Source organism: Pseudopodoces humilis, chromosome 1 (assembly GCF_049639895.1).
Source record: "Pseudopodoces humilis isolate 2021_Gansu_Grassland_sample_001 chromosome 1, ASM4963989v1, whole genome shotgun sequence".
NCBI classification, from domain to species: Eukaryota; Metazoa; Chordata; class Aves; order Passeriformes; family Paridae; genus Pseudopodoces; species Pseudopodoces humilis.
Genome location: NC_142200.1, coordinates 142308044 through 142334887, shown reverse-complemented (window position 1 = coordinate 142334887; position 26844 = coordinate 142308044). Strand labels below are relative to the sequence as shown.

Genomic DNA, 26844 nt, shown 5'->3' with positions numbered 1-26844 from the left:
CAATGTTCTTCATTGATTTGGTAAGTGAGGTCATCTCTGGGCTGAACATGAGTATGGTAAATAAAATGATTCACAGTAACAGCACAAACACATTGTTATTAACCACAGCCATACTCCTTGTTTGATGTTTGTTAGTAAGTGCATACTCATTTTAACTCCTCTTATTAAGTGTTACTATAAAATCTGTAATATTCAATATTTAATATAATCCGTGCAAACTATGAGCTCTAGTAGGAATATTGAGAAGGAAAGGGATGGAACTGATTTGAAAATCACTGTCCCCATTTTCATGTACTCCATACTGCCATTAATATTCGTCTTGAAATTGTGTAAGTTTACACAGAAAAATACATAAAAGGCTACCTTTATTTCTAATCATTAAAAGCAAAACAATTTTTATGTCACAACAATTATGTTTTTTGCCCAAATCATAGCATCATTGTAATAACTGAAAGTGGAACTTCTAGCTTGTGTTTTGTTTCTTTGCTGTAAATAAATGTGACTTTCTGTTAGAAGTAAGAGATAAAAATTGGTGGGACATGGCCATTTAACAGCTTGTTATCTGACCTGAAGTGCTCATCAAGGCTTTCTCTGTAATCAGTGGAGAGAGAATGATCTCCAAAGCACTACTCATACCATCTATTTTAGGCTGTGGTTTCATATTCCCATTCATATAAACAATATCATCACCAAGAGCAGCAGCCCTGCTCTGATGGCTTTTCCAGCCGTTGTGCTGTTCCCTAGATGGTAATAAGGTGAACATTTGTGTGACATAGTGATGATTCTGAAACTTAGCTAGACTGAAAGTAATGTAACAAAAAAAAAAAAAAATGCACACACAAAAAAACCAACCCCAAAACCAGAAAGGTTTTAACTCAGATAAGAATGGAACTTAAATTAGATAGAAAGCTCTAAAAAACTGAGTGATGAAAGCATCCGGCTTCATTTTTTTAACATGTTTTGAATTGAGATGCTCAATATGAGCTGACTAAATATTTAATTTGCAAGGTATTAGCTAAGATGTTACATTCTGAGTCACATAATACTTGTTTGTCTCTTCAGTACATCCAAAGAAAAGAGCTGGGTGGAATAGTGGCCCAGATACACGAGCATTTGTACCTGTGCATGCAGTGCCCCCGAACCATGAGTGCTTGTTTGCCAGTCGTGCTCAGTGCATGCACGTGTGCATTACCAGCACTGTCACATATGAGCTTTTAGGCTGGAAAAATGAGAGGAGAGCCCTTTTTCAGATGAGTTCCATAAGATGGTGGTGGGGAGAGTTTTCTGGATACAAGTTGAATGGCTTAGTACCTAAAGTTCTTGCTTTTCATGGTCTTGCTGGTGGGTTACACAATCTAAAGCATATAGTGAAGTATGAGTGGAGTTTAAAATACTGAATCAGGGAATTACCTGGGTTAACATTACTGTGCTTTTTACAGAAATGACCCAGGTGATTATAGTTATAGGTGCATGCATGGTGCCTGGGATTTCTAAAGTGCGCACAAACATGATCACCCCTTAGCTTCCTTTTAGCAGCAGCAGCACAAACATCAGGCAAATGTGAATTTAGCTGAACTGCTGAAATTCAATGCTGCACTATCAAGCTTATGCATTCATTTTGTTTTATAAAAACACTGCACAAAATTAGTTTCCACATTCATGCAAATTCTGACTTTCTAGACTACAAAGGAGAGACGAAACAAATTTTAAAAAACATTTCCTGCTTGGATAGTATAAGTGTCTCCAAAATGGATGTTGCAGATACTAATGTCAGAGGGAAAAGTAAATGCATGTTTTCTCTGTAATTCTTGGAATTTTGGACCGTATAAAATGTAGATCATGTAAGAAGTATTTCATTGCAGAGGCAGGAGTGCTGTCAGTGCCTGCGTGGTCTGTGCATGTGCTATTGGTATGTGTAGTGCAGTGGAAATCAAATGCAGCCTGTTCCTATACCTACATCTCATTGTGGAGTATAAATACACAGGGAGAACATTGTGCCTTGGTTGTGTTTATCTTAGTGAATATAATCCGTATAATTGAAACTTCAGAAAGTGTAAATATATCAAAAAGTGTCCTAGAAAACAAAAGTGAGCTGCTACGTCCCCACTGTAGCCAGTTCCACTTTCTCTGTGTGTCTGTGCTGTCTTCAGCTCTCGGACCAGCTCTCAGTTTCTGGCAAGCAGGGAATATCTGTGTCAAATACCCATAATGTTTAGTCTGTGTTTTATGGGAGTTGATTGGTACCAGGGTGCTACATGGGGGAAGCAGGCAACCTGAGCTTCAGAGTGAGACCTTGAGATACAGCTGCGAGCACAGATATTCACCTGGCTTTTCACTAGGAGAGCTGATGGTTTCCTGATTTTTGAGCCTGTGTATTTCAATTCTTATGTCATGGAGCTGTATTTCTTAAAAAAAAATTAATTAATAACAGCCATCTTTTCAACTTTTTCTTTCAGTATGACCAGCTGGCCTATTCTTTGCAAATTATGTTAAAAAAAACTTAAAAGACATGTGTGGGCCTTCTATAAAATAGCTGTCATGCCCTGAAACTGAGGGAAAAGGCATAATTTCTCACTAGAGGTAGGAAGACAATATAAAACTCAGATTTTTGGCTGCTTTCCTTCTATTTTATGTATTATTCCTTAAGGTCTGTCCCTGAATCTAGGACATTTTTATGTACCTGTAGCTAACATTTAAAATTAATGTCAGACTTTCAGTTAAGTTTAATGGGATCTGCTGTATTTCCTCAGATCTCAATTTTATCAGATCTCAGTTTATCAGACCTCAAATTTATCAGTTCTCAACTCATCCCTGGATCAGCAGATAGTCTGCTGGCAGCGGCAGGCTGCTACTTCCCTTTGCATTGGGGGAGGGTGGAGGCATCCAGCCTAGAGAGAGATAATTGATCAGACCAAGATTACAGAGTTTGCCATGAAAATTAACATCTACCTACACTTGCCACACTTGTTGTATTTTTGCAGCTATTTGTGATATGTATTTTATTTCAGTCTTGTACAGATACACTTGCTGTAACATTTTTTCAGTTCTTTTCTTTTGATTCAGTTCAGGTGGATGAAAATGCAAGTCCTTATGAGTTCAGAAAAACTGAGATTTTTTTTAAATACCTGTGTCAGCTTCCTACCATAAGTAACCTTCCCTCCTTCTCTGCCCAGCTTTCTTGTATGGGCTACAGTACAGCAGTGCCCATTTAAACCACTTTCTGCCTCTCGGTAGACCACAGATGCCTTCAAGAGGACTCTTTGGGAGCAGAGTTAGCTATTTTTCCATGCTGTATTTTGAAGCCATATAGGTTTGACTCTTTGAAACAGGGTTTAGCTTCATGCTGTGTCTTGCAGAGCACCAGGCAGGAGTTGTGAGCTGTGTGACAGCTGTAGGTGAAAAGTGCACCATCTGATCCCCTGCAAGTGCTGGCTACTTCTGTGTCTGTTTTGCTCCCATGGTGATCACAGCTTTAGAGTCGCTTCCTCCACACCTCTAAGATCAAACCAATCTTCTTTCTTTAGTTTTAAGGTGTGTTATGAAGCACATATATTAGATATAGGTTTTTATAGAAAGACATTATGGACACTGGCTAATTTGAGAAAAGTATTTTGAAGTTTTAGGAGTGAATTGGTGATATGCTGACAGACTTTGGTGCTTCTGGAATGTCATATATATTGGGCAGGCAGGTGATTTAGAGGTGGATCAGGTGCTCCTGCAGTCCAGTTTGTTTAGCAAAGGGAGGTGGTGGCAAAATCCAGTTGTCATTAGGTAGGGCATGAGTTAGAGGAGATTTTCTTGCTGTGAAGGAAGGAGTCTGGAAAGGCCCATACCAGGTTTCCCTGCATATTTTTCCTCCCCAGCATTCAGTGTGGCTCAGGTGGGGTGTGCAGCAGGTGGCTGTGTGGCCCCTCTGAGAAATGCTGGAGGCCCTACCCTCCACATGTGCTTGAGAGGTGGTCAAGACTTTATGACGGGTAACACTAATAATATAATAATATAAACTGAAGAATATGACAATATTTTATTGTTATTTACACCTGACTACCATTCATCTGTAGTCCCAAAGAGGTTTGAAATTGATGTTTCACTGTTTCTCTGATTGATATTTTGTGACTAAATACAGATGAGCATCACATCCATATATAATCTACAAATCTATTAATGATTATCCTTTGTGAGTCTCCTCTAAAGGCTGCCTTTTGCCATCAGATGGATGCATATATATATTCTGATTCTGTTTGTAGTACCTTGTTACTGAAAGTAGCCACAATTAAATTTACATTTGATGGTATGGCAGTGAGGTTTGCTTAAGGGTGGCAATGAATAAACTCCATGCTAAAGGTCCTTATCCTTTGCTTTCCAAGTGGTGTTGCAATAATTGAAAACATGCATTACTAGGCCCTTAGAAGTTGATTACAAAAACTGTAATTTTGCTGGATTTGCTGGATTCTTCTGTGCTAATGTCAAGGAGGTCTGCACTGCCAGTTCATAAATGGAGAAAATACTGAACTATAAACACTCTAATTTTCAGCAGCAGTTCAGTTGCTTCAGTATTCTACAGACAAGCAGCCTCATTTGGTGAGATTTTGAATTTAACATGCAGATTATCAGGCCTAACCTCCACTTTTCATCAGACAGACCCTCATTTTATATAGTAGGGATTAGCAGTTAAATTGTATTTTGAAATGGTTTCTTCAGCCCCCTATCTGATTAGCGCTGGCTTGCTGATTTAGAGGATTTTACTTTGTCTCTGTGCCTTATTCTCACTCATTTGAGTGTATTTGCTTTACTTCTTGTGACTGGGTTGTATTGCATTCCCAAATCTGTTGATATGGAGGACTGGGCAATAGTGTAGCAAATCAGTATTCCTTCAACTCCCTGGCTCCATGGTAAGGCTAATCAGCTTTTATTGAAAGCAGCAGTCAGGAATTGCTTTATCTCCCATTCTTGTTTTTTAACTTGTTGGTGCCAGATGCTTCAGTGCGTTCAGTGCCAGGAAAAGACTTGCACTCTGTGAATTAGTGGTGTCACTTCTGCACAAAGGCATTTCAATATTGTTTTTCCCTGATCTAGTAATGAGGCTGACGTAGTAGTTGGGACTCCAAACATCTTGGTTTGTGTCTCTGAGCTGGATTTTGACTTATTCTGTGTTCTCAGCATTTTCACGTCATGACAGTTTTTCACATTTCATTATTAAAGAACTTAAGTTTTCTGATTTGAGTCTTGTGCCTTAGTCACATCTTTGCTTACCTGCTGTCTTTTCTGGTTGAAAAGAAGCAATATAAGTTTTCATCCAAACCCTACAGTGTTGTTTCTTGTCTTTGTGAATATCTAGCCATGTACACTTCACAGGTTTGAGTAAAATAAAAATTTGGGGGAGGGTGGATTTTTCAAACAGCAGTTCTACTCTTTGAAGTAAAACCATTCTTTTTACATCTGTGTTCTTTCCTATGAAAGCTGATAGCATTTTATTTTAAAATAGAGAACATAGCCATTGTGGCTCTCCAGTGGCGCAAGCTGAACATTGACTAAAGTATACTTCAAAAAGCCACTGGGAATTTACTACTCCTGATTTACAGCTGGACAAAATGGGGAGATAATTTAGTTGGTAGCAGTACTTTCACTCTGGTTGAGAACACAGATTGGATTTGAGAAATGGGCGAATCTGAGCCTTGATCTCCTTTTCATTAGTGCACAACCTGCCACAGTGGAAATAAGCAGATTAAAGCTCTTAGCTGATTACAGTTGGTTTAAGGCTTTTTGGTTTGTATTATATATCTGTTCTGTTCAGAGGTATGAGTGACAAATCACAAAACCTGTAGCTTACATTTAAGAATTTGGTTGGGCTGTGTTTCTGCAACTAGGGATGATGCAGTGCAAAATACATGGATTCTTCAGCAGGATACCCTGAGGGTTATGGCACTGGGTTAATACCTGATTTCTGTTCTCAGACCTCTAGCAGCCCACCATATAAGTGTAGGGAAATCACTTCCATGCTCAGAGACTGATTTATTCTGTCAGTAAAATGGGAAGAATGATAGTTAGCCTATTCTCTGTATTTTGAGACCTATTAAGGACTTGAATTAATTACAGACACATGAATGCTATGGCACTGTTGGGGAGGTTGTTAGTAGTGAGTTAAAAATGGAAATTTGGTGAAAAAAGAGTAACATGTTGAGAAGGATAATTTGCACTTAAAGAAGCTACTTGTGTTTGCATAAATATGTGCATATATGCACACACATATGAAATACATGTAACATTATTATATAAGCAAATCAGCTCTTTTAATGTGGCTTTTAAGCTTCAACACTTTATGCTTCTATAGACCAGTGGTGTTCACTTGCACTCTGTTTGAAAGCGAAGTAAATAGACTTGAGTCTCTGCCTGGTTCAGACCTTGGAATTTGGATAACTTTGAAGACTCATTTGTGGTGTTTAATCCCACTTGAAGAGGTGCTCATGTTGAGTTTTGTTTTCTGTAGAAGTAGAGGGGGATAGGGTTGGGCAGATGAGCATCCAGCCAAGGTGATAGACCTGATGTGCCGTATCTTTTGATTTTGGTCCTTGATCCTATGTGCAAACCACCAAAAGATTCATATATATTAGCTTGGAACACAGACTTGCTCAGAATATTGTTATTTCTTGTTGCTTACCTTTTATACAGTGCTAGCATGCACATACCAATTAGGCTTGGACCATGTCATGGCAGACATTGTAAAATATGGTAAATGGCAGCATCTGCCTCTCAGATTTTTTTTATCCTAAAAAAAATAAACCTCAAGATCCTGCAAACGTGCTGCATTTATTTAAATGCCTCTGATACCAAGCAGAAATTTATAAATGTCCTGTGTTGCTCTGATTATTGCATAATTTACTATACAAATATATACTTCCACTCAGTCAGAAATCTACTGTATGATTTTATATACAGTTTAGAGCAAAACAAAAATATCAGATTAGCATAAACCAGTTCCAGCAAAAGCCTGAGAGTGAAAGAAGGAAAGGGAAAGATCTTTATTCATACAAAACAGTAAGAAGTTCAAAAGGCAAATGTCTTCAAAGAGAGGGGTTGATTGAAGACTTGACTATTGGGGTGGTCTTCACTCCTTATTGTAAGTTTATAACTTCTAAGGCATTAAAAATTCCTGTCAGCCATGTTATTAAAAGAATCTGAAATGATTTAACTCTCCTTTTTTTAATGCAATGCTACTGCTTTAAAATAAATCTCTCTTGAGTTTGCTTGTGATCATAATTACATTTTTTGTGAAGGTATTTGTGATGGCAGTCACAAAGGAATTATGGTTGCTGGAATTCATTACGAAGCAGGAAGGTGAGGATACAATAGCTGACAGCTTTGTCTTAAAGCAGGCAAATTACAAATTTCTCTCTGAGGAAACAGGTAAATACAGAGTACCTGGAGAAACGAAAATGGAGAGAAATTCAGTTAGCTCTGTAACTTTAAGAGATCCATAAGTAGGAAAATATTGCCCACAAAATAATTGGTTCCAAGTCAATTCACATGTCTGCTGATTGCATGCGATTGCAGCTCTCCGTGTGCAGCAGCTCCTAAATATGTTCTCAGAATTTTATTAAAATACCTGAATTGTGATGATCTTAAGGCAGAGAGGTCATCTTTATTTGGGAGAAGATAATTTTATGTTGTTTACTCCAAGTTAATATCTGGTGTTGGCCTAGGAGCAAATTATACTAGATAAAGGTCAACATTACACAGCTGAATCTCATGTATATACACAGTTAAAGCTTTGTGTGGGTTTTTTTTTTCTCACCAAGGGAGTTTGTCACAGTGTGATCATTGTGGTTAACTCAAGAAAAGGAGAAAAACCACTTAGCACAGTAACTTGAGCTGTTGGGGTTTCATATGTGATATATAAATTTCACATTTTTCGTAAATGTGTTGTACAAACAAGCATCACAAAGATTAATTGTACATTCTCTACATTGTAGCATTCTGTATAGTATAGGAAGTGTTAGATATATGCAAGTTTAAAGTAATTTAAAGGGCACAAATGGACATAGCAGAGACAAGCCCAAGCACCCTATGTGTTCTTTTTGGGATTCTTTGGTGGAAGTTTACTGTGCTACTACTTGTCTAAATGTGTTCATGATAGCTGCAAGAGGAAAAAAGCTGATTTGAAAGGGGAAGTTATATAAATTTGGACTGTTTAAAAATAATCTAAAACCTAGATCGTGTATTATTTTAACTCATTTGCAAATGTTTATATTTTGCTGACACATTTCTAATTTAAAACTAACGCTAAAAGACTTCTGTGCTTTGTGTGCAGGTATATGTCTCGAGTCCATGGTATGCATCCAAAAGAAACCACACGTCAACTGAGTTTAGCAGTCAAGGATGGGCTCATTGTGGAAACCCTGACAGTGGGGTGTAAAGGGTCAAAAGCTGGTATTGAACAAGAAGGATATTGGTTGCCAGGAGATGAGATTGTGAGTATAAAGTCTTTGAGAAAATAAATCATGATTTCTGATATCTTAGCATGAAAAACTTGTTTTAATTTATATTTAAAGCTATTTATAGATTCTGTGTTGGTGCTTGTGAACAGGGAAGTAATGCACTCTTAAATTTTTTAACCTCTTCTATTCCATAGAAGCTTTATCCTCTTGAATTCTGAGTTTTCTGCTATGAAAAACTGGCAAGGTTCCTTTTCTTGGTTATGCCTCACTTTTATGTAGTATTCTCTTCTGCAGCTGTACAGGAAGACGGTAAATATTATTGGTATTACTTGAAATCCTCAGATGTTTTCAAATCCCAAAGATGGTGTAGTTAAAAAAAAAAAAAAGAAGTCATGAACTTTTTAATCTTGCTTTAATCTGAATCTGAAGAACAAAGAACTCCCTTTCAGAAGTGCAACATGAAATTATAAAATTATATGCAAACACATTAAAAGATGTGTTTTACTGATATTTGTGAACACCAGGGCATTGAATTAGAAAGGATTTTCTTAGCAAATCAGCTACAGGCATCCAAATATTGTTCCACTGGATGTGTAACATAAATATTAAAATCCATTTAAATAGGTTGAAGGTTACGTGAAGGGAAAAAAAGTATGTTTTTCATATCCCTCCATAGCTGAGGTGGAACACACTCACAAAGTGAGGATAGTCATGTAGACCAGGAAAAACCTTGCACAATTGCTTTGCCTTGTTCAGAAGCCCCATCTCTCTATTTACAAGACAACATTTTCCTAACTAAAAAGAGTTTTGCAAAGCTTTAAAATACCTGAACTGGGAGCTAATGCTTTGGAATATAAACTGCATTAAATACTGATAAAAGAGTCAGGATTGTCTCAGACATAACTAATACATTACATTTTGAGGAAACTCAGAAAAACTCTAAAAACCACAAAACACCCATTGCAATATTGCTGTTATCAGTAAGATCCTGAAAGTGAAACAATGTATTGTTTTTGGTTTTGTGGAAACAAGCAATATCCATAACAGAAAACATTATCATCAAAATTATCTCACTTACACGAATCTAAAGTATTGAAATACCTTAATTTCAATACATTGTATTTAATGTACATTATGTCACTGTTAGGATTTTCATTCTAATTTCATTAGAAACCCTCAAGGGAACCTTTAAAGGGTATGTTACTGTTCTCCCTGGGAGGAAACATTTCAAAACTCCAACTTAGCTCATTTAGGTATTTCTTACATCAGTTTCATCTGTTTAGAGGTGATATTAACTGTGTAGGCTCAATAAGACATAAAGCCTGAGATCTGTGATTATCTCAAATATTCTGTATATTTCCTCTATTGCTAAGAGAAGGGAAAAAAAGAAAAAAATTTCAAAATGCCTCACAATAGCCATTTCATATATAGTCATTCAAATAATGTTCCTGCTGTTTATTAGCAACATTTGTTTAACAAAACTTAAAAGATAACCATCCTGTAAATTCTGAGTGAGTCATTAGAATTACACAATTATTTAATGTCTGAGCAAAAAATGTTGTCTTTGACCTGATCAAAGATGCTGTTGAAGTCACATTATGAATAACCCTTTAGTTAGAAGCATTGACTGCATTTTCAGCATGACTGCTAAGCACTCATACTTCGGGCTGTGACCATATGTGTGGTGGCCGTCTCAGAAGTTCAGAACGCCACACTTGACTTAATGAACAGTTTTATGCAAAAAATAAGAATCAGCTTCTGATCCAGGCCATGTTTCGATAGTACCCAAACCCAACCTTTCTGATCCTAATACTGAATCAAAATGCTGCAGACAGATGAAGCAAAACTCACTAACTTGGTATAAAGTCATTCTCTTTATTCTTTTATTCAGAAAGTTTTAATGAGTAACAAAGTGTCATTGTCATCACTCGACATCAGATCAACTATTTTCCATTCTCCGACAATTTGTGCAAACCCCTGAAGTCTGGTATGTTCTCTGCTTTGGACACACAGGATAGTTTTACAGATGCTTTGTCTGCACTTGATCAAGAGGCAGTTTGTAGTTCTTTGTAATTCAGCACTGCTCAAACCTGGTACTAATGGCTGTTGAACCATGAGCTCAATTTACATTTCAGTGAGGACAAATACACAGAATTCTTTTTTGGAGGTGCACTTGGAGGAGATGGAGCTCTTCAAAGCAGGGTTGTTATTGTTAAAATGGGAATTTCAGGCTCAAACTTTAGCACTTACAGACCCTTGACCTAATTGTCAAATTTGGTTTGACTGGTACTACTGGAACTTGGAAAGCTCAAAATGGGAAAGAGAAGACTCAAGAACCAATCCACCACCCACTGACACCAGTGCAGGAATGCTTTTGGATTTTAGCTTCTTTCCTGGCACCACAGTGGAAGTCAGCAAACACAGGCTGCTCCAAAGAGATAGTAAAGGGACACATTCTTATCATCTCTCCTCCCACTTTTTATTTGATTATTTGCTTAGTGTTTTTTTACACTTTTGGAGCTTTGGATCTGAATTTTAGTAAGTAAAAAGATTACTGGTCTTGGCCACAAAACTGCTGAGCACCTTTGTCTGTTATTGTAAGAGGTGCCTGACTAGAGGACACCACATGACCTGAAAGTACTGGTTGTGATGGTGACTACAGACTGTTGTCTAAATAGTGACAATAATTGAAAGTACAGAGATTATGAAAACTCAGCTCTATTTGAAAAAGATTCATTTGATAATCTGTGGTGCTTGCTTAGGTGTTTCCAAACATCTGCCATATCCAGTAGGTTGATGTAATGATGAGTCTATGCAGTAAGGACATGATCTCTGATAGGATTACTCTTAGCCTTCAGAAAAATTATACTACTTTGCTCTCATTGTTCAAGCAGTGTGTTGAAGCTGCGATAAAAAAATTTAGCAAAACCTCACATATTTAGTAATATAAAAAAGACAAGCGGAGGTGCAAAAGCAAAACAGTTTGAGGGCATCAGGAGGCTCTTCCAAAAGGGATGGCTCATGAAAATTAATGTTCAGAAAAACTGGGAAAAAAAAGAGTGATCAGATTTAAGACTGAGTTACTAAATTTACTAAATCGCTAAATTTAAAATGTAGAGTCAGTAGCAAAATGTACTGTATTCCAACTGACATTTATGGATTGGTACCTGAACAAGAACTTTGCTGCAAATATTATACCTCCAGGGCTTGTGCAGGTATTCATTTTGTTTGCTCATTTGCCGTGTCTCCAGATGTTTTGCACATTTTCAAAATGTGTTCTCATCTTACAGGCTTTCTTATCTTGCAGATGATTAATGCATTTGCACAAAATAAATGAGGGATAATAAAAATACTTTTTATTCGGTATTTTAGTTAGGAATTTTGCATTTTTCTGTTTGTTAATGCATTATTATACAATTGAACAAAATTTCTTCAGCTTCTTGCCTTACAAGGGAAATGTCAGTCCTGAAGTCTGATAATGGAAGTTTACTTTTTTCTTTTTTTCTAAATGCTTTGTTTCTATTTCTCACAGAACTGCTGGAATTTGGATATGCTATTTATTATCAGCATAAAAAAAATCTCCTTGCTCTTTGGGTTTAGAAAAAAATTTGCAAATCAGTGTTGTTAACTATGTTTTGAACACAGTTGATAAAATAGAAAGGAAACTTAGTCCTTCAAGAAAATTACAATGAATCTGCTTACTTACTCATTACTATTTTCTGTTCTGCCATGATTTTTATGTACTTTTATCTGTGTACCATAGTACAGTGCCTAACCCCAAGGAAAGAAATTGAATTTAAGTACCATGTCCTATAGCTTTATTGGGGGGGGGGGGGGGGTTAGATGCAGGTTTTAGAGTTAGTTTGTCTTACTCATTTACATTTTTCTACAGACAGTGTGCACTGAGCTATTTTGAGCATTTAATATGCTAGTTCTTCTCCTCATGATTAAAGTCATAAAACTGCTCTGACCCAGAGAGAGGCTTTATGAATGTATAATTTCAATTCTCCTGTGTTCATAAAGCCAAAAATATTTTGGCTCTTCTAAAATGGAGATGTGTTCATAACACGTGTTCATTGTTTGCATCTGATTGCTACATATCCCACTGTACTGCCGTGGTTTAAAAATGGTTCATAGGGCCAAATTCCCTAATGAGATGTGAAGAGTGAGGCTTCACACTTGCTTAAGGCACTGTGAGCTATTTCTGCACTGAAGAATGCATAAAAGGTGATTATATTTTCAAGAAATTATTCTTTCACAGAGTTCTGTTTTCTGATCATTTAATTGATTGCCTATAGAAAGAGCCAGCAATTCTTCTGGCTAGTTAAGTCCGATTTTGGGGGTCAGTTACAGCCATTCTCCTGTCTATTTGGTCCTCTCTGTATCTAAATTATTGCCTTTCCAATTCTTCCCTCTAAAGATGTTTTAGTTTAGTGGAGAGCACACTGTTTGGAGGGGAAGTTTCCTTGCTTTTTCCTGCTTTCAGAAGACATTAGAGGTACAATGTGTTTTTCCCCAACATGCACATGTATTCTCAATGTGCTAACTCATTACTGGGGAGTTTTCTGGTATTTTAAATTGAGAAAGTACTGGTGCTTGCTCAAAGCAACTCCAGATACTTTCAAGTCACAAGGCTGCCTAAATAATCCATCTCTTCACTCTGTCTGTATTCCCATCATTTTAACATTATTGTAACCCACTGCCAGCACTGTGAGTCTTGAAGGTGATTTTGTTAACCCAAGTGACCTTAGGCACACACCCAGTTATTTTTGTGATTTGATGTGCTGCAGGTTCAATTTTACTAGGTTCAGTCTAGGAGAAAGGAGTATTTTTGGCTGTTATGTTTGTGTTAATCTAAATTACTTTAGATTGAGCAAAGGCTTGATTCCTTGCTTGCCACGCTTAATTGCTTTTGTAATTATATTGATTTTTCCATGCTAGGTCAGTATTGGTAGCCAGAAGCTGTTTTTTGAACTGGCTATGTCATCTTGAGTCTCCATAAATGTGAAGATAATTGTAAAAAGCTTAAGAACTGTCACTGTGAGGATTTGAATCTTTTCTGTGTATAAAATACATTTTAAATAATAAAAAAAACCCCAAACAACAACAGACAAAACCAAACCTCAATCCAAAACCAGCCTGAACAGCTATACCAGTTCCTGCTAGCAAGCTAGGAGCTTCTAAATAACTAGGCTGAGGAATGGTTTTAATGTGCATCCCATTCTTTTCAGTTAAGGGCAGAAGGATAATATGAAACAGCAATAGTGACAGCCAGTGCCTTCATCATGAAAGCTCTTACAACTGGAGAGCACAAAGAGGAAGAACATGTCACACCAAATGAAGAAAAATCTCCTTCATTGTTTAAAAAAATTCTCCGTTTGCCTTATCCATCCATATTGCATTTAATGTAAAGTCCTGTGTGAATTCACTGATCCAAAGCCAAACATAGCCAAGCCACAGTAGTGAATATTTTTCACACATTGGACAAACTGAGAATTTTCCAGGTTGGAATGTCCCAGATAGATTCCTAATTACTGTGGAAGTGCCAGCGTTCTTTACAGTTGGTGATCCACTCATGCAAAGAGTTAATGATTGATCCCATGAGAGAAAAAATTCAAACTGGCTTCCATCCCTTACTACCAGACATCAGGGAGAGTATGAGGAGGCTTTGAGGTCAGGCCACATACTAGCCTGGTCACACAAGAACACTCAAGGAAGATGAGCTTCTGAAACTCTTTGAGTCTTTTCTCTCTGTCTTTCTATCCTTTAAAGTCCCATCATTTGGAGCTTAATTTTCCAAAAGACTGCCATTAAATCAATCCTCCATGTGCCTCCATTTTAATTTTTCTTGCAAATTATTGTCACAGACTGCAGATGTGATTCTGCTTATTAATAAACCAAAAATAAGTGAATTTGTGAAAATTCAGAAAAGCAAATACATTCAAATCACCAAATCAAAGCACAGAATATTTTGTCCTAGAGAAGCAAATTAGAATTCTAAATTCCCAACTCAAGGACAAGAAATTCTTTCTGCATTAAAGCCAAGACCCTCTTCTGTCTTTGCATTAAGGCTGTTAACATACAGCTCATGAGAATGGCCTCACAGCCATTCCAGTGGTTCTTCCTGCCTCTAGATGGGTTAAGAATAGTGAGCAATTCTCTGCATTCCTTTTCGTCTTCTTTTTCTCTTCCCATCTGTTCAGGGGTATTTCTTCGTCTTCTCTGCTCATCCTTATTTTTTGTTCTCTGGAAAGGGAATTCACAATGTTTGCAGGATCTTCACATTACTGAAGGTGACACTAGTAGACTCCATCTGACTGCAGAGAGATGCTGCTTCTTTTAAACTGGTAAAACAACCTTGTCAGCATCTTCACTTGGCTCTCTCAGCTTTGCCAACTTGACTTTTAAAAATTCAATTGATGTAATGCTGTATCCTTCTTTGAGGCTTTCACTCTTCATTCTGGAGTTGAGATACTGGTAATGTTGTTCACAGATTTCACCAAATGTTCTTGTCTGATTGAAAGGGTGTTTTAAAGAATGAGAATTTACCCTTGAGTTTGAAGTAAACTAGTCAAACTAGTCTGTAGGAAGGTTCCATCATGGGATTTAAATTATGCTAATAGAATAATGACATAGATCAGTCTGTCTTGAGTTTGTTTTGAAAATACCCATCTTGGGTTTTTTCTACCCCTTTTGTGCCCACCCTGACTTAGCAGTGTTGTTCTTATTAACTTTTTGGGGTCAAAATGCTCTGTATCTCTGGCAACTGATTTGAATCTTTTTATTATTGTGTCATGCTGGTCATTGAATGAAACTTCATTGAAGCTGATGGGCTTATTAATATTTATGCTTCATTCACAATAAATGCAGTCCCCATGTCCTTCTATCAGCTGACAGCTGAAACAATATCAACCACACCTACAGCACAGGACACATAGACAAGAGATTTAAGGAACCTTTGTAGGAGGTTCTGCTGTTGGTTCAGATAAAATGTTTCTGTGTGTACTGCTCGTTCAGATAAAATATTTCTGTGTGCTAAAACATCAACCTAAAGAAACACTACAAAATGAGACCAGAGAAGCAATGTAAACGTATTTTGAGCAAGAAAAGGGAAGAAGACCACTTTTGTGCACAGTTGTTGAAAAGAGACTTGGAAGTACAAGCAAAGAGATGGTTTATTTCTGATCTGGATTCACCTTCCTTCTAGGGGAACAAAACCATAATGTGGACATAAAAGGCATTGCACCCGATAAACACTTCACTCCATCACTGATTTATCTCCCTAATGCAAATAGCCTACACACCTCTTCTTGACTCAACCTCAGTCAAAAATTGTGACATTAACAGCAGAGTCAATCCAGTTTCTGAGGAGATAAGTTGAAAGTTTCTGTTCACCTTGAACTTGCTTGGAATGTGTAGAAAGAAAAAAACATTTTCACTTGAAATTATTTTCTATTTCCAATATCCTGGAGGAAAATACTTGTATTGTCTCATCTCAAGTAATGTACACTGCTACTACTCAAACATGATCTTCTTGGGAAGGAAACTGAGATTTATTCATTACTTCAGGAGCACAGCTCATAGGCTGAGCAGATAAGTGTGACAGGGGTTTAAGCAGTCAGTTTGGCTGCTGACATGCTACTATACTTCCAGGAAAAAGCTCACTGATTTAGCATTGGGAGCTAGAGCCTGGCTCTCTGCTTTGGGGCCTATCACCCCAAATTGCCCAGAACATGACTGCCAGGTGGGAAGGTGAATAAAAATCTACCTGTCCTGGCAGGAATCCAGAGAGGGCTTGGGTGATTTCTGCCCAGAAACTGAAGACTTCTAGGACAAACTGTCAATAAATTAGACTAACTTAGGCTTGCAGATTAAATTCAGTGAAAGAAAGCCAAAAGTGTTCTGAGAGGATGTGGAATTCTCTGCAGAGCCTGAGTCTTCCTGCATCAGTGCATCAGAAGAGGAAGCAGTTACTAGTGAAGAAAATGGAAATGGATTGTTACAAGCCCATAAATACATGCACTATGGAGAAGGAGATTTTGGTCTCTCCCCTGACTGATGGTTTTGTGTTGGTTCTTTTTAGAATAGAACGGGTTTCTAAAACAAGATAATTTAAAAATCATGTAAAACAAGAAATTCCAATTAATTGCTGAGATGATAAAACCTTGGCTATAATTAACAAATAAATAAATAAATGTACTTGAAATAAAGCTCAGTAGTTGTGAGGACATACAAATTCACAATTACTTTGGATTTCTTTGTGATAAAATATGAATAATGAATACTTACAAAGTATCCTGCAGAGTCAATTTACGGGAATCCATTTTAAAGATAAAACTCAGGTCAGTGAAGGAAAGAATCTATAAAGGCAACTGATCTGAATGGATAGATTATCCTGTCTGTAAAAGCTCACATTGTAGCTACCTGCTGTGGTAGTTTTCTAGAAAAAGAAGGAAAAGATAAAGTGAAACAATTTTTACAAAGGGATTCTAGCTGCTGAAGTCTTTTTGGCTTTGAAAGAGAGATGGATGCTTGTTTATTTGCTGAGCACTTTGGATGAGCAAAAGCAGTAGGAAAAACACAGATGCAAAACAGGAAGAAATATATCTAGTAAACACATGGCTAGAGGAAAACTGCAGGGGAGAAAATAAGCTTATTTTGGTGCTGAATTTACCCCAAAGCATTGCTCTAGCATTAAATGTAAAACATGTGATGATCTAAGAAACTTTTATCATTGTAAAGCAATCGTCCTGATCAAATATGGATCCTTTACAGCAATGATGAAAGGGAAATACTTTATTAAACAGCTAACTCACCATTTACCTGCTGCAAAGATGGAGTAAGTCCTCTGAGCCATCAAGGAATTAATCACACCTTCCTCAGTTTGAAGCCTAACCTTTTCATCATTGTTCTGATGAAAAGATAAAAGCAAATTCTGTAGGCTACTGAAAGGATGTTTACAGGAAGATTCATGCTTGCTAAGGAATGATGGAGCCAGGGATGTGGCACGAAGAGAAGGCTGAGCCACAGGGCAGTAGGAGGACTGCCCTCACAGCAAGCTAAGGCCTCTAGTGAGAAACAAACACAGTATCCCCACTGCATTTGAAAAAATACTGGGAATGACATTCCATGACACATAATGTTTGTTCAGCCCAGGTATTATTTGGTGCATGCTGGTGTCTGAGTGGAAACTGGTACATCTGCCAGAGACCCCTGATAAGCTGGAGATTTCTTACTGGCTACTATACCCAGTGAGATAGAGCCTGGTTAAAATAGAGGCCAGTGTGCATGTACCACATCCACTTGCACTCTGAAAAAAAATAAAGGAGTAAGGCTCCCATCTGTGCAGCTCTTCAGATAATCAGCCACACTTTGTAAAACTCCTCTTACCACACAGAAGTTACTTGGAAGTTGAACAGAATTGCAAAAGCAGTGGATAGATGGACAAAGGGAGGCATTTCAAAGATGAGCTGGTTTAGCATTTCTGCAGCTCATCAGGGCTGTTAGCAACTGCTCCTGTCCAAGCCTGTTTCAGGTTGCCTTTAGTGTGGGGCAGGGATTCCAGTATCGACACTTTGAGAGAAGTACAAAACAGATAAATGAAGTGGGCAGTAGCTATTTACAGCAAATGTAGAAGAGAAGCATTTCTTCAGGTTTTGCACCAGAGGACAGAAGTCTCATAGGTAGTGCACTCCCACCGCGGTTCCTGATAGTTGTGAGTCATAAAGATGTACTGCAAGGTTTTAGCAATTACCTTTAGTAAAGCTCATGTCTAATTGAGAAAGCTTTGATGGAGCAGATGCTGCCTGAAAAAGACAGAAAGGAACTGATTTATTAAGAATGGAAAATATGTTTAGACAGAAATAGATTCTGCTTTGTTTAATGTGAGTGGGGGCATAGGTTCCTGCAGCATACTCTGAGTCCTCTTAAGGAGTGGACCCAGATATCAGAGAAGAGAAATGAAATGGTAGATATATCCATGTTAGAATGCAGTACCACCCCTTCTTACATAATAAAAGCTTTTAATTTACAGCAAAAAGTTTGAAATATGACAGATTAAGTAGAGAAGATAGCAATTATTTCCCAATAGCAGATGATGATGATTGGATGCATGTTGCCAAACCTAAGCAAAATCAAAGATGTGAAAAAAATGTGCATCATTCTTGTGAGGCATTTATTTCAGTGTATCTTTCTACTTGATATGGACTGGTAGTCAACTCTGTTGGGTTCCAGTGAAGAGTTACAGAAGGCCAGCAAAGAAACCTTGACATCAGAACCCAAGATTTGAAAAGTTTCTCTCTTAGTTGAAGGGGGGAAAATGTAAAGAACTTGGTTGTTAAAGCTGATAGAGGTGAGAAGAGATTAAAGTGTTCCTTATGGCTGTTCCCAAATCCTAAAATATCAGAATCCAGAACATTTGCTTCAGAACTATATCTTTAAATTGGCCATGGCCTATCTCATTGCATGTTAAAGAAATGGGAATCTGAGAAATAGTAGAAACTCATTTATTGACATTCTTTAAAGGGTTATGAAGTAGTCATGGAAAGATTACACTAAAGTCTTGGGCTGGTAATTTGAAAATGTCTTGAAATAAATGTAACATGCAAATACTACTATTTTAAAATAATTTATATTTTTTAAATTACTTCTTTCTGCTGGCATGGACCTTATTGCCATTCTAGATTCTACCATTGTGACAGGCCAAAAGTGTTTCGATACACGGTGGGTGAAATCTACTGTGTACTTGCTAATACTCTTCCTTTAGACTAGTGGAAAAACTGCTCTAAGTTTCTTATCCACTGGGCAGCTGGAGCTGTAGGGACTGTTAAAGCATAGACACCATGCAGGGCTGACAGTGAGTTTGTGCACAGGAGGGTCTGAATGCAAATCCGGTCATCTGGAAGGAACTGTGTGTGTGTGCATGAGTGTAGGGGAGAGGGAGAGGAACACCACAGCAGCACACACGTAAAAGAAACACTGGAGAAGCACTTACAACAGAACACCTGGGGGAAAAAAAAGTGCAAAGAGTGCTGTGGGACAAGTGCCACACAGGAAATGCTGAGAACCATGAATGATTTCCTTCATTTGCTTCATATGGAATTTAGGACAACAGAACTGTATGTATACTATTCGTAAATAAACATGATTGTGCCAAAGGGTAACTGACTTATAACTGTCTGTCCCATCTGTGTGACCCTTTTTTTTTTTAGCTTACTGTTTGGGTCCAAAGGATATCCATAATTTGGATTGTTTGGGAAATCTAGTTCAACAGTGTGAAACCAGCAAATCCCCATAAGGGGGAGTCTCATGAATAGAGTTTTGCTTTTTTCCCCCCTCCCTTTTCCTCTCTCCACCTGATAGTAGAGTGACTTAATACCGAGTATCTGGGCTACCATTAAGGGACTTGGAGAAAACAGATTAACAGGTAAGAAATGAGCTATGTTAATGGAATGTGCATTATAAAGAGGCAAAGTGGTCCTTTTAGACAAAGTCTAAGAAAGGAGGTTATACTGTTTTCATGTGTTATGCCTACATATAATTTGTATGAAAATGAAAATTTATTACTTGTTTTAACATCTTTTTTTTTACAATAATTACGGGCTTGCTGTGCTATGGAAGTGACCTAATAGTTACAATTGTGACCTCTAAGTTATTGTTAATTTTACTGTCAGTATGTGCTTCACATCTCCTACTTAATGGTATGCTAATTGTACAGCAGGATGTCACATTCTCCAACATACAGATTCCCTATTTCAATTACAGCTAAGTAAATCTCCATTACTAATGAGTAAGCATTTCTTTTCCATGTGCATTTGCATTATAATGGACATTTTCTTTGTGCACTAAAATTATTCTTTCCTTGACAACAACTATGTATTTTATTTTACAGTAAAGGCTACGACATGGTGATTCATTCCTTTCTGTTGGGTTTATCTGTATTTAAATTGTCAAATGTTCTGGATAGCCTGACATTTTCTATCCCATGTTATTTTTCTGTACTTCCAGAATAAATGTATGTATTTGCTTTAAGACAGCCTACTTAAGACAAATGACAAAGAAAAGTAAGCTTACGTGCTGGTCATAAATTAAGATGTACTTTTGGAATTGTTGCAGTACTTCACTCACGTCGCTGAGAAATCTCAGCTATTTATGTCAGTGCAAAGTGACCTTTATGATGTAATGTTTGACGGATTTGAGTATAAAGAACAAGTGACCACATGTGGCCCGTATGATTGCAAGGTCCCGCTCTGCCTAACAGAGCGTGGCTCTTTGGCTATTACACACAGTCCCCCGAACTCATTTGCTGCCCTGCTGATGCATAGATCCACGAATGCAGTGGGCAGCTGGGCAGAACGAAGGGGGAAGGCCTCCTGTTGGATCTGAGTTACGCAGCTTTGCTGCCAAACCCGCTCCCTCTCGGGGCCAGTCGCTGGTGCCGCTGAACTTGGGCAGCCAGCAGAGGATTCCCTTTGTCTGCCAGCACAGTGACCCAGGAGACCCTCCCTGCCCTGCGCCAGGAAACAGTCCCTGTGGCGGAGATCCTTCCTTCGGTCTGCATGGCCCGGGGAAAATGTATCACCTTTTATACACAAATAAGGACTGTGAGTTTTATTCATAAAGTGATAGCCTAACCTTTGATAATGTGCAGCAAAGGTGTTGCTTTGCTTTTGGTGGGGCCGCTCTATGCAGTAAATTATGTATGTTAGGTTCTTTTTTCAGATGCCCAGAGAAGGTTTATGTGTCAAAGAGTGCATTAATTAACAATCATTCATATTCTTGATGATTTTTAAATTGGCCTGGTGGTGGGTGTGTATATGGATAAGAATGATGGGTGTTGGGTTCTTTTAATCATTTAAGTACATGGGATATTTTAAAGAAATAAAATGTGGTGAAAGTGCCAGGTAGCATTCCAGGAATGCAGGAGGAAATGTATGCAACCAGAAGTTAGAACTAACAGATTGATTTCCTGGTCACTGTGCATGAATTCTTTCTAGCCTTGTGTATATCCTGATAATCAGATGGCTTACAGTATAGATACAAAGTTTGTTTTGTTTTTATTTTGAAAGGCCTACGGTATGCAGCCTTTTTCCCAGACAGCAGCAAAAAACAAGGTGAACAATTTTTGCACTATGTGGTTTTGAATTCTGTCATATTTTCTATTACGTTTCTGTCTTCCATTAGGATAGCTTAGTCTCCTCTCTTAGCCACCACCATCATCCATATCCCTGCGGGTCCCGAGTTGGGTGTGCATCCCGTGTGCGCGGCGGGCTCCGGGGCTGCCGGTGCCCGCTCGGATGTCGCAGCTCCCGGCGCTGCCCTTGGGCCGCCGCTTTCGGGAGCGCCCGGCGACACCTGGCGGTGCGAGCGGGAACTGCAGCCCCGCCGCGCCCGCGGTGCCGGAGCGTCCTGACCTGCCCGACCCCGAGCGCCGGCAGCCTGAGCTGGGCACGGCCAAACTAATCCCATTTCCTGCATGAAAATAAATAAATACATGGATAAACAGAGTGCTGGGAGCACATTCCCCTCCCATTCACACTTAGGTAAACCGAGAGAAGCGATAACCGACATTTCATTGCTGTTGGAGGAAAATTAATGCCTCTGACCTCGCTATTGAAGTCAATAGTCCACAAGGGTTATGTACCTTTTTTTGTCTTTTTTTACTAGCTTCTCAAATATATTGCACAAATGAATGTTTTATGTATATTTATGCACTAAATATACTGCATTAAACTAAAACTTTTTTTCTGTGGAAAACCTTGTATTTAGAAATAATGAGGTTTTCAAAACTACAGTGTGAATACTGAAGGAAGCTTTTTCTGGTGTTTTATTTAACGTCATGGTTTCTGGCTTGAGTGTATGACTTTTCTTGCCAGCAAATATATTTCCGTATGTTTATGAAATTCCACGTCTCTTTGCCAGCATATTTCTTAACAATGGAATATCTGGGAGATACGAATATGTAACTAGCACAAGTAAAAATTAAGAATTTTGGAATCCTGATTCTGTGGTGAAATTGCAGGACCTCTTGGGGTCTTTTCAGTTTAATTTTTATCTAAATATACATTTAAGCAAAACTGATTATTTTTCTTGCTTAATTGGCCCTTTGCAGCCACCTGATTTTTTTTTCATTTCATACATACAGTTAAAATAAATGAAATACAAAACACTATCCTGATTTTTTTCTCAGTCTGCAGGCAAATCAAGTACACCAACAATGCAGTATCTTTAGTTGTTTACAAAATATCCTGAAGAAAGGGCTCCCAAAGTACACAGCCACTGGACTTTGGAAGGGGAAAGATTTGGTGAAACAATAATGAGTTCTTTATAGCCAAATTTGGTTGTGTTATGCCATTTTGAGATATACAGAATTTACCAATAAAATGAAATGAAGAGAAATGACAAAAGATCAAGTTACACTGTTAATCTGCACAACAAAGGAGGGCAAAGTTCTGAGTTCAAAAATAACTGGTGAAGATTTCATAGGGCGGGTTTTCCCCCTCTAAACTTGCTGCCCCTGCAATCCTACATTCATGGTACATCAACTTTAGTGCAGGCAGTCTGGGTTGAGGCTGTCCCAAAAACTCTTGTGTTCATGGGGGCTCTGGTCAGATGAGTTCTGTACACAACACAGCTTCTTCAGCGCAGGGACTGGAAGTGCCACTTGAGTGTGGCACTTCTTACACTGCTCCACCGGAGGAGACCTTTCACACAAAGACTGCAGTTCCCAGGCACAGAATAATGAAAATCAGACAAATGCCAGTTCTGGCAGTTGGTGGGAATTGCTAACTCCACCTTTACAACATGACATTAGAAATAGCTTGACCAGATTTTTATCAAGATAATTTATTGAAGAATAGGAGTAGTTTTTTTCAGAGATCTGAACCCATTGAAAAGTGACATTTGACATGAAAAGGCATTGGGAGTTTTATCTGAGATATGGCAGCTATTTTGTCTTCTAAGTGTAGAAAAACCATGGTGTTTCAGATAACAAACATAAACATTTAACAGTGGCCACTGGCATTTCTGCTTGGTTTTAGAACTGTAGATTCCTAGAGCAAAATTCTGCCTCCAAATTATATGCATGCTGCTCTGATTTATTTCAGCAAAGCTTGTGCACGTTTCAAAGGTCAGAATTTGGCCGTTGGGGGTGAATTTTCAAGGAAGAGTATATTAAAGACATCTGTGCATCAGCAGAACCATATCCTTTGTCTTCTGTAGAACATTTCAGGAATGAGCCCAGTGCTATTGAGCAGGGCAAGTGAAACATTATATATTTTTTGGATTGCATTGGGATTGCTTAGCAGAAACATTTCTTGCAGTAATTGGTTCATGATTTCATTTATTTCTTGTAACTCAACACTTTGATGCTGAAAAGTTGTCAGTTTTAAGAGAGTAAAGAGCCTGGAAGGGACCACCCTTCAGAAATTACAGTTGAAAATATAATGTAACAATCAAACTAAGGGAAATAGTCCAAGAAAATAGCTATGGTCTGTTGAGGTGCACAAACTTTTGTTTGCAATCTAATACAGAGAGGTCAACAAATGTTTTACACAAAGGTAGAAAACAAACCCACTTTTCATTGTGGACAGAGCTCATATTTGAAATTGCAACTAATCAGACACTTGAAAAAATTAAAACTTGGCATTCATATTCTATTGGAATTAGTATGTATTAAATTGATGAAGACCTTTAAGCACGTAGGTTTTCCCCTGTTTTTTAAACATTATACACTTCTTTAAAATGTTTATAATGTCTAATTGCTGCTGGATTTCAAGACATATCAATTTTGTTCTTAGTTCCTGCAGATTTTGACAGAATGTCATACCAAAATATTTTGTATTTTTTGTAGGACTGGGAAACAGAAAATCATGACTGGTATTGTTTTGAATGCCATTTGCCTGGAGAGGTGTTGATATGTGACCTGTGTTTTCGTGTGTATCATTCCAAGTGTTTGTCTGATGAGTTCAGGCTTAGAGACAGCAGTAGTCACTGGCAGTGCCCAGTTTGCAGGGTGAGTACCTATGAGATTTAATGTGCTGATTAGAGGATTGATATTCATTAATAGATTTATTAAGGTGCCCAGATGGTCTGGCCAGGTTAATGGGTAAAGAACTGACTATTGAAACAATGGTACATACCTAGAGCATCTGTACAGAGGTACCAAAATGTGGTGCATGTAGCAGATGGCCATTTTTGAAGACTCCAGCAAGTTTTACTTGCACAGTACCCTGTGCCAGAGTGTGAGCACCTGAGTGCAGTAAAGTGTGGGAACCTTCAACAAGAGTAAACAAATTGCTGTATAAGATGCTATTGTTTTTATTTAATGTCGTTTTAATGAATCATTTTTGTATTTTGATGACTTGCATTCTTAATATTTTATTGGAATGGTATTTTACATTATAAAGCCACAATCATGTTACAGATGAGGCTAGTATCAAAAATACGGAGTTAAATCCTACTTGTCATTTACTGATGTGGATTCTGTTGGTGCAAAAAGGGCAATCTGGATTTCACTCATGGCATCCATATCTTTTTTCATATTGCTTTTTCTTTAAAAATGCTATTATGAGTATGGCAGGGAGACAGCAAAAAGCATTTGTTATATACTTTCCAAGAATGGGCAGGAATGTTGTCTACATATCATTAGAAGATTAAACATTCTGGTGCTTACTGGTACCTAGCCTTGAATCAGCCAAATACCTGTTGCTGTTGGCATCTCGGTGTCACCTCCCCAAATGGAGCACTTCACTAGGCTTCCTACAGACCTAGGCTCCCTTCCTTTGGAAGGAATAATGCATGTGAATGTTTCAGATAAAATTGTTGCTACAGAAGGGCATAAAAGTGGCAGTTCCACTCTGCCTAGGATTGCTGGAGACAGAGGCAATTCCTTTGCTAAAAGCTTGGATTAGCTGTAAGCAGCAGACTGACTTTAAGATGATCTGTGCTGCAAGGAATGTAAGTTTTCAGGCACTCAGTGGGATGGGGAAGCAGTTGTTAAAAACACGTGGATTTTTATGTTTCAAAACAGCACTTTTTAACTGTTGTTACCTTAGAATGAGTTCCAGAAAACCTGTTGCTGTTGGTTCAGATTGGGAGCTCTCTGGGTTTAGGAAGAAAATCAGGCCTGCCTCAATGAAGCTGAAAGTAATGAAAAAGAAGTAGTGGCAGGGAAAAAAACAGTTAGGAATAAATACATATACTGTATCTCTCCATATTGAATTGCTAGCATTTAATTTAGCTACTCAACATACTTTCTGCTAAAAACAAAAAGTATGACCATATATAGATGAATTACTTTCAGGTTTTTTAAATAAATCTCTAAGAATTGTTGGGTCTTGTTATAAGTATTGATAATTCTTATAATTAGTTAGATTTAGGTAAACTGCATCCAGTCTTCACTTGAGTTTGCCAGGAATTTTAGATGACGCCTGGTGAAGGTAGAGAACATGGATGGTTTATGCCACCTTGTATATGAGGTGGTTTCATAACATCTATCTTGTACCATGGATGTCCTCAGAGTGGAAATGCTGAATCATTGCTTGAAATATGCTCTGATATGTCAGCTTTGAGAACAGTTTGACTTTCATCATGAAGCCCTGAAGTCCTTTATGGCAATGATATTAAATAAATGTTTACCTTAAAAAAAAAATCCTGTGAAACTTGAGCCATGTGCTCTCTGCCTATCTTTCTGCATATTGGTTCCTTTTTTGTTATTCAAATATTAAAGAGAGGTTTTGGGGGCTCTTAAATATTTCCTGCCCCAGAGGCCTTTGGCTTGCTTAGTGCCTCAGGTGATGATCAACCTATTTTTATGGATATTGCCATTGTGAATGCCATGACATCCTTTCTCCCCCTCTGCCAGAAGCTCCTATTTTTTCTTGTCATTAATTCAAATCCCTTCAAGCCCTAATTCTGCAAACTTGGACTAAGGAGGCTTGCACAGTCTGTAAGTGAGGGAGTCAGCATCCTTGTGTCAGTATTCATCCTTCAGTATTCTGCTACTTTCTCCCCACCGTCCTAGGAAATGACTGCTCTAATTTCGTTTTAAAAGCAAGAAAGTGGCCTACATTCAAAAAAACTAATAATGTGGAGAGAGCCCTGGCTGATGTCCAGAGGGCATAACAGAGCTTAACCATCTTGCATAAGGGCAGTGGGGGATTTACTTTGCGTTTTCAGCAGTAAATATGTATCTTCAAGAAAAGTGATAGCTGGGACAGAGAGATACATATATTTTCATATTTAATTCCATAACTGGACATAGCACTTTTGACTTGGAGATTTCAAAGCTTTTTACAGAGGTGAAGTAAAAATATGTTTAAAACATAATATATTGGGAGAAATAATCAAAGAATTCATTCTTACATAAAGATTGCTTCTGTAATGCTGCCAAGGTCAGCAAGCCTTTGGA

At 38.0% G+C, this 26844-nt stretch overlaps 1 protein-coding gene across 5 annotated transcripts in view; it reads left to right on the top strand.

Annotated features, from left to right (window-relative positions):
• Positions 1–26844, top strand: part of ZMYND11 (zinc finger MYND-type containing 11) — a 105222-nt gene that overhangs the window by 52885 nt on the left and 25493 nt on the right. For 3 of the 5 annotated variants that reach the window (XM_005528522.3, XM_088059225.1, XM_088059219.1), the window contains exons 3-5: positions 8309–8468; positions 21503–21547; positions 24286–24447. In XM_005528522.3, the coding sequence (XP_005528579.1) occupies positions 8309–8468; positions 21503–21547; positions 24286–24447 (367 nt within the window). The remainder of the gene's footprint in view (positions 1–8308; positions 8469–21502; positions 21548–24285; positions 24448–26844) is intronic. The other 2 variants (XM_005528523.3, XM_014257427.2) reach the window with 2 other exon arrangements.